Genomic DNA, 9,650 nt, shown 5'->3' on the forward strand with positions numbered 1-9,650 from the left:
GACCTACTGATCTCAAAATCAATAGGAGTCATCTACTAGTCATGAACAACTATGAAGTTCCTGGGTACAAGCTTTCTTTAGTTATTGAGCAGAAACCATTTTTAAGCTTAAGGTCACTGCCAACATAATATTTTTTACCTGAAGGTAACCTTGACCTTTGACCTTTTGATCTCAAAATCAATAGGAGTCATCTAATAGTCATGAACAACTAGCATACCAAGTATGAAGTTCCTGGACCCAAAGGATCTTTAGTTATTGAGTGGAAACCGTTTCTTCACCTCAAGGTCACGTTGACCCTGATCTTTGACCTAGTGACCCCAAATTCAATAGGGGTCATCTACTAGTCATGACCAACTAGCATACCAAGTATGAAGTTCCTGGGTCTAAGAGTTCTATAGTTATTGGGCGGAAACGAAGTGTGACGTACTGACTGACTGACTGACAGACTGATGGACTGACTGACGGACAGGGCAAAAACAATATGTCTCCCCATGAATGGGGGAGACATAAAGATATTACACGCAAATGATTTTTACATGGAAGGTCACCACGACCTTGACTATTGACCTTGTTACCCCCAAAACAATTGGGATCATCTAGACATCATGACCAACCTCACTTCAAAGTTTGGTGAACCTAGATCAAAGCATTCTCCTGATATTGCACGGAAATATTTTTTTACATTAGAGGTCACAGCGACGTTGACCTTTGACCTTGTGACCCCCCAAAATATAGGAGTTTTCTAAACCTCATGATCAACCTCCCTACCAAGTTTGGTGAACCTAGGTCAAACCATTCTCAAGATATTGAGCGGAAATGTTTTTTACATTGGGGGTCGCCGCGACCTTGACCTTTGACCTAGTGACCCCAAAAACAATAGGGATCTTCTACACCTCATGACCAACCTCCCTACCAAGTTTGGTGAACCTAGGTCAAAATGTTCTCAAGATTTTGAGCAGAAATGTTTTTTATATTGGGGGTCGCCGCGACCTTGACCTTTGACCTAGTGACCCCAAAAACAATAGGGATCCTCTACACCTCACGTCCAACCTCCCTACCAAGTTTGGTGATCCTAGGTCATGCGGTTTTCCAGTTATCGATCGGAAACGAAGTGTGACGTACGGACGGACTGACGGACTACCGGACTGACGGAGAGGGCAAAAACAATATGTCTCCCCCAGAGAGGGGGAGACATAATAAGTTAACTTGCATGTAGCTTTGAGCAGGTCAAAACTTTATTGTTTAGTAAATATGTAAAAAATTTACATACTTAGAAATAAATTTATAATAATAATACTCTTAATACTGACATTTGTTACACTTTTAGTTTATATTAGTTCAAATAATTGTTGAATGTTTTTTTCAGTCATTCAATAATTTATAATGATACTATTATTATGTAAAAAACTTGAATAATGCCAATGCACTATTTTCATTAAGCTTTTTTGCAACATCTTTATAGTTTTAAGAACATACTTTTTTATTTTATGTCACAATTAAGCCTGAAATTTGGGTGACATTAGCATTCACCCAGGCTGTCAAATTTTTAAGACTTGGGCTCCTAAGTTAGAAAAAAGAATCCATTAGGAGGTTGTGCAGCCATCACCTTCAATTATATTTTGTGACTTTGGCATTCAAAGGATTAGTGGTGGTGGTGTAAGTAGTTTATACTCCGGGTCCCGGCATGAGCACATTGAAGGGTCCCAGAGTGAGAGTTCAACCACCGCACACCTATCCTGGGCAGAACCAGTACTAGGTGCCTTCACCTCTGCAAGGAACTGACAATTTCTGTACGTGCCAGGGGCAGTGGTACAGTGCGAATGGTCGTAGAAAGCATTTCATAACCAATAACAACAGAAGTGACCTGGTCCGCCCGGGAATCGAACCCGGGTTCAGATTCAGAGTCCAACGCTCTACCGATTGAGCTAACCGGGCGGACATTCAAAGGATTAATGTGAGGGCTACCTATATATGTACAAGTTGAATATAAAAGGATTTAATTAATATACATTTATGTTTAAAGCTGCACTCTCACAGATTGAACGTTTTGATAACTTTTTTTTATTTTTTGTCTTGGAACGAGTCATTTTTTGTTGAAATCAATGCAAACCAGTTATATAACCATATGTTTTATGCCATAAAACATTAATTTTCAAACGAAAATATGAAAATCTGAGATCTGATTTTTTGTCAGCAACCTTATATCATTGGCTTACAGATATTTATGCAAATATTTGCTCTTTCCAAGACAAAAAATAAAAAAAGTTGTAAAAATGGTATATCTATGAGAGTGCAGCTTTAAAAGTTTTTTTTGAAAGGTTCTTAATTAATTTCATTACTTTTGTTATAACAAAAGAATAAGTAATGTTTGAATAATTGATTTGCAAGTAAATGCACATAAAGAGAGCACTATTAAATCTATGGAAGAAAACATCACCCAAACCCCTTCATGATACCTCTGAATATTAAACAGCAATTGCGCATCATAATTAAGTATTGATTGCTCTGTTTCCCATCATTATATTACTAATTTAGCCAAGATACCTTGAATAACATTTCATGTATACCTAAAACAGTAAACCTAGAGTAATTAACCACTTTTTATACCCATTAGAATTGTAAACGGATGTTTTCTTAAGGTCATCAATCAAGTAAGCTTGTCATACGGTGACAATGTATAACCGACATAACCATCTTAGAAAAGGGTAAGCTTAAAATAGCTTGTCATGTTACTTGAACATGGATACAAGTTGTTTAGTCTGTAAGGCGAAGTTAACGCACTCTTACAGGAAACTGCAATTATAAATGTCGGGAAACCAGGAGTGTACCGCAATATTTGCACACATCAGATATTTAAGTCAAGTATAAAAGGGTAAACCATTTCCCTGACATATTCCAAAGAGGTCACTTACAGGGTTACCTATTTTCCGGGACTGTACCCTAGCCCAGAAGTTAATGATTTGTTGTCTCCTCCGCAGGGCCAAGGGAAGTATCCCCGCCTTTTCCTCGAGCATGCATGCAGGGGTACAGGGAAGGGCTCTCAGAGCTATTCGAAGGGCTTTATTTTGTATATTTTTCAAGATCTCATCAAGGCAAAATATGACAAGGGTAAACATAGAGCAATGCCTTTTGGCGCTTACACCCAAAGCATTGTTGAGGAGGCCGGGCTCAAAGATGTAAGTGTGGCAGACCTGAGGCCGTCTAAGGTTCCTCCGTGGACCCTCCAGGACCCTTCAGTTGACATTTCTATCTCTAAAAAATTAACGAAATCAGACTTGCCGCACCTCGTCAAAGCTGAAACTCTCTCTCATATTGATCAAAATTATGCTGAGCATTTAAAAATTTACACAGATAGATCTAAAAACCCAGAAACCGGCATAGTTGCATGTGCCTTTTATATTCCATCCAAAAATATCAAAAATATTAAAAGACTCAGCAACCATCTCTCCATATTTTCGGCTGAACTTTTGGCAATTAAAGATGCACTGGACTGGGTTATCAGTAACAAGCCCATACATACTGCTATCCTCTCAGACTCGCAATCATCATTGCAGTCTATACAAAACAGAGGTAGCAGCTCCAGACCTGATTTGATAAAAGACATTTTGGAACAAAATAATAAGTGTCTGGAGAAAAACTTAAAGGTTACCATGGTATGGGTCCCAGCTCATGTCGGCCTGAAGGGGAATGAAGTGGTTGACGGGCTTGCAAAGGAGGGCCTCAGGCGTGTGAAGGTGAATGATCCGGTCCCTCTTGCACCCACAGAGGTCTATTCACTAGCCCGCCAGCACGTCATAAATGAATGGCGGTCGGCGAGGACACCTAAAACATACATTAATACATTTGATAGGACCTCTGTGAGTCTCCAGCCTCCAAATAAATATTCTAATTTCTTTAGAATTGATAAATGCATAACGAGGCTGAGACTGGGCACATCACATCTCCCAAGAAGTGCTGGGAAATATATTCTCAAAAGTGATCCGAACTGTGCTCGGTGTTGAGTGACCTGTGACACTTTCCACATTCTGTTACACTGTGACACTTACAGGGGCCAGAGGGCAGAACTTAGGGCAGCCCTAACTTTTTCTGGTTTGGATTATAATATAAACAATATTCTAAACCCCAGCAAGGCTGCCCAAAGGTCTGTCTTCAGGTCACTTGCCAAATTCCTGGTTGAATGCCAGATAACCGACAAAATTTAGACATAATATACATTATGTTACATTATTTTTAATTATATTTTTATTTTTATTTATAAAGGTCGGTTGTCTGGAAGCTGTCGGCACTTTTAATTAATTGCCCCATAACTGGATTTAGCATTCTCTATTAAATACTGTCAGGAACAGTCTACTTTATATGTTGTTCATTTTGGAACATCATATATATATAATCTAAGCTATTATTTACATATTTAATTTATATTTTATCTTATTTAATTATTAATGTTACCCCTTTTACCGGCAGCTTTATCCTACCCAGGTCAGGTGTCGGGACGGTTCCGTTCAGTACCCCAAGACTCCTAGCAAAAATAACATTTAATTATCTATCATAAATTGAAAATTATCTATCATAAATTGAAAAACTAAGTGAATAATACAAGGCCTAGCCAAATATTCTTAACTCATTACCAGATGTATACGCATTTGGCCGACCGTATCCATTACTGGATGTAAACGCATGGCCCGCATATTTCAATAGGGTCATTTCAATATTTCAATTTTGCATCTTTCTTTTTGTAAACAATATCCCGGATGTTTATAAAATTAAAGTTTAACCTTTTGTGTATTCATTTTCCCTTGAAAATATCGTCTGCTAAATTGAGAAGGTGTTTATACTCCCAATCGCAGGTGTGATATCCCATTGTGACGTAATAAGACCACGAGCTAAGTACTGTATGGAATTTCCCCCAAATTCATTGATGCGTAAATCATTAAATATATTACGTCAGTTCAGTTTACCATTAAAATCAATTGAGATTATATTTACTTAAAGGTAATATTTTGTTTACAAACAAAAGAAACAATTAGTAAATGAGAAAATGATGGGTAAATTTTCTGTGAAGCTTATATAATGTCCATCATAGTTTTGGCTGTAAAATAGGTCATGTGCAAGCGTTTTGTTTGCTCTAGATCTTTTTATTCATACCGGAAAATCATTTATCGGCTTTCTCTTTTTGTAAACAATTTTATGAGGGGGTAATAAAGTTAAACAGACACCTTGGACTGGATCTCTCAGCTGGATGACACCGGATATTCCTGACATATTTCTGTGTATTAATACACAAGAACATAAATTGTCGGCTTTTTAATCCAGATGGGTCTTTTTTATGATAGGGGTAATAAAAATTAGATTGATCCCAGCATTTTATTACCCTTTGATTTAATGCAATTATGACATTTCAAAGAAATGTTACAAATCCATCTTGAAAATACATTCACAGCTGAAATAAAATAATTTTATATTTCATCATTGACACCATTTATTAGATAATTTAATTATCTATAAAAAATGAATTCACATAAAAAAGATTTGGACACAATTATTTGGAGTAACATTGATTTTAAGGTCATACTGCTGTATTCATTTTCTCATTTTCAAATATCCAGAAAAGTACCTATGCAGATAAGGACTGCTTATCAGTAAGATGGCTATTGACTGGGAGGTGTAATCTGGCCACTTGTCTATGTGCTAAAGGGTTAAAGTAACAAATTATACTGGTTGGAAATTAGTAACAAAACTTTGACCAACCACAACTAAATCTTAAAAGCTTAAATAGTAGCCTTACAATTTTGTTTACTATAATCTTTATAGTATTCACCGTGGGAAACGGTTAGCCTAAGGTACAGTACGGATTGTAGTATTGCCAGATAAACGACAGTACGGATTTCAGCAGGTGCTTGGATGGTCTATTTACGTCATAGATATTTGTGTAAATAGAAAAATTTGCCTTTGCAGCAAAGTATTAAGGTTGACAATGTTTTAAGGTTGACAATGTTTATCATAAATTTCTCTTGTCAAAATGAACTCAATTTTGATTGTGTTTATATAAAATAATAATGTAAGTAGTTGCCACATTTTCCCATGATTATTTTATGAAATAATTAGGGTAAATCAAACAATTAAGAAATAAAGGAAGATCTACACTGTACTTTATCTTTGATTTAGATTTAGCTAATACAGTATAATTTAGTATTTTAGTACTCCATATAAACAGCTGCTTCTGAGTCTTTAACGGTTTTTGAATAGGCGAAAGTTCCCTATAATCGCATTATTGTGCCTAGTATTTAAGAAGGTGTAAACAAAGGTCAATTGCTTTAATTTTAATACCTATCAATCCTTTATTTATGTTCATCATGAAAAGTATCCAACTTTGACACTGAAATTTAAGACATCCATTACGTTTTGAAGTATTTTGACTGTAAATCATATGACTGTAGCAATCATTGCTTTGGAACACGTTCAAAAGCACTGTAGTTTATCAAATGACCATATATCTCTATGCTGGTGGTCATAGCTGGGGGACACGTTCTAAAGCACTGTAGTTTAACAGTTGACCATATATCTTTATACTGGTGGTCATAGCTGGGGGACACGTTCTAAAGCACTGTAGTTTATCAAATGACCATATATCTTTATACTGGTAGTCATAGCTGGGGGACACATTCTAAAGCACTGTAGTTTATCAAATGACCATATATCTCTATGCTGGTGGTCATAGCTGGGGGACACGTTCTAAAGCACTGTAGTTTATCAAATGACCATATATCTTTATACTGGTGGTCATAGCTGGGGGACACGTTCTAAAGCACTGTAGTTTATCAAATGACCATATATCTTTATACAGGTGATCATAGCTGGGTACACGTTCTAAAGCACTGTAGTTTATCAAATTAACTTATATCTTTATACAGGTAGTCATAGCTCGGGGACACGTTCTAAAGCATTGTAGTTTATCAAATGACCATATATCTTTATACTGGTGATCATAGCTGGGGGACACATTCTAAAGCACTGTAGTTTATCAAATGACCATATATCTTTATACTGGTGATCATAGCTGGGTACACGTTCTAAAGCACTGTAGTTTATCAAATGACCATATATCTCTATGCTGGTGGTCATAGCTGGGGGACACGTTCTAAAGCACTGTAGTTTATCAAATGACCATATATCTTTATACTGGTAGTAAAAGCTTTGAGACACGTTCTAAAGCACTGTAGTTTATCAAATGACCATATATCTCTATACTGGTGAACATAGCTGGGGGACACGTTCTAAAGCACTGTAGTTTATCAAATGACCATATATCTTTATACTGGTGGTCATAGCTGGGGGACACGTTCTAAAGCACTGTAGTTTATCAAATGACCATATATCTTTATGCTGGTGATCATAGCTGGGTTACACGTTCTAAAGCACTGTAGTTTATCAAATGACCATATATCTTTATGCTGGTGATCATAGCTGGGGGACACGTTCTAAAGCACTGTAGTTTATCAAATGACCATATACTAGTATCTTTATACAGGTAGTCATAGCTCGGGGACACGTTCTAAAGCACTGTAGTTTATCAAATGACCATATATCTTTATACAGGTGGTCATAGCTGGGGGACACGTTCTAAAGCACTGTAGTTTATCAAATGACCATATATCTCTATACTGGTAGTAATAGCTTGGGGACACGTAATTTGTTAAGTGTTAAATCATAAGGAAAGGAGTGTTAAAACAAAAATAGCAAAAGCTGGAACCCTTTAGCAAAATAATGTTGAAGACCACAATTTCAAACGTGTATTCAAAATTAATTACGGCTGATGTGTTGTTTGATTGGTTGATTGACAATGTATCATGTGATATAATGAATGTTTCCTTAAGGGGCCAACATATCCACCATTTTTGTTAAAGTCCCGGTGGCTGTGTTGACTAGCCGGCTGTTTTTTTTACTGTTTACTTGGTTTTTCCTGGCGTGGGTTTGAACCCCACAAAAACCAAAATAAATTTTTATGCACTGGATTTTTTTCTGCATTATTCATAACATAAAAAAATGATAAAAATAGTTTTTTTCAGATGCATTACTGGGAAAACTAATATTTGGTCCAAAAACAAAAGCGAGTCACTTTTAAGTACTGCATTCAGTTTACTTGGTATATGCCTTCCAGATGCGTAGTCAGGCTTTACTGAATGTTACGCACGAAAGGGGGATGGTGTTGAAGGAGGAATATCCCTGTAGCTGAAGGGGGGCTCCCCAAGGAAACAAAATGAAATATAGAACTAACATGTTGGGCACTGATGTGTATTTGGAGGGATTTATAGGTTCGGGGCCGCCGACCTTGTAGTAACCAAGTGATTGATTTAGGCTCAGTAAGCTATCCAACACAGAGAAAAAATGCTTACTATAGCTGTTCTTCCCTTTATTCTGATATCAATATTTAGCTTAGCCCTTGAATTTGATGCCATTTTTTGCCATATTTATTTTTTCATTTTTCAAATTGATGTTACACACATGCGTAAGTGCATAATGCTGGCTACGCCCCAGCCTTCAGTGCTTCATATGAGTAGTTATGGCGGTGACAGCTGATGTGAAGTTCTAAATCTTAAGCAATGCAGTTTATCAACTGATCACCTGGAATCATGACTTGAAATTGGATGTTCACCTGGATACACTTGAGGAGCAAAGAGGTCATGTTATGTTTGGAAAACTATGAAAAAAAAGTTGTTTGATTTGAAGTCTACAGATAAAACTCAGGATCTATACAAGTGTAAGAAATGTGGTTAGAATCAGTAAAGACTTAAAAGAAAGTCTTCACTGGATGTGTTAAGAAATAGGTAACTTTTGGTTTAATGAAGACAAGGAATTAGAGAAAAAGGTCACATTGGATTAAGAAAGTGATCTACAAGAATAGGTTTATGTGAAGAAAACTACTAGCTCAACAATTGGATTCACCTGAGGAGTTACAAGAACATTGGATTAAGAAGATATACAAAAATAGGTTGGATTATGTGAAGCAACTACTAGTTAAAAGGAATTGGATTCACCTGAGGAATTACAAGAAACTATATGATAAAGGTCTTTTTTACTGTGCTTTGAAAAAAGTTCATCTGAAATGGGCCAAAGTTGAAGAGAAGATTGAAAAAATATGAAAGAATTGTGTGGATTTTAGATGACATGATTGAGTCTGTGACAAAAAACACTTCCATTGTTGGTAGTTTTCTATGCTTGGTGAAATTGAGAAATAATTTTTCATACAAGTATGGTTACTTATCTGCATGGAAAAATCAACATAAGCGGAACTTATGTGAACTGTGCCACAAATTAATTCTCCTGAAAGTACACAGTAACTATTATACACTTTTGTTTGCAAATCACCCTAGAATACATAGATCAAGGGTCTGAAGCATTGATTGATCTTGGCTTTTGTTCACGCTTAAACCACCAAGTGAATTTCCTTTCAAGTCTGACAGCTATGGCCTGTCATTTAACTTCAAGCATCATTTTGCTAACATCATCTGCAATTTGACCTGTTGTTTAACTAATCACATAGAACTTTCTACCAAAAAAGTGGGCTCATTTCCACACAAACCATCCATGTTCGGTTTGCATTGATCTCCCCTTCACCAGGGCTTTAAAGTATGCTTGCAACAACTGCATGG

General features: G+C 36.5%; 1 protein-coding gene across 1 annotated transcript; it reads left to right on the top strand.

The window, feature by feature from the left end:
* Positions 1 to 3,122: 3,122 nt before the first annotated feature.
* LOC128246067 (uncharacterized) lies at positions 3,123 to 4,001 on the top strand. The gene has a single exon (XM_052964274.1). The coding sequence runs from the start codon at positions 3,123 to 3,125 to the stop codon at positions 3,999 to 4,001; it is 879 nt and encodes a 292-aa protein (XP_052820234.1).
* Positions 4,002 to 9,650: the final 5,649 nt, after the last annotated feature.

Source organism: Mya arenaria, chromosome 9, assembly GCF_026914265.1.
Source record: "Mya arenaria isolate MELC-2E11 chromosome 9, ASM2691426v1".
Lineage (NCBI taxonomy): Eukaryota > Metazoa > Mollusca > Bivalvia > Myida > Myidae > Mya > Mya arenaria.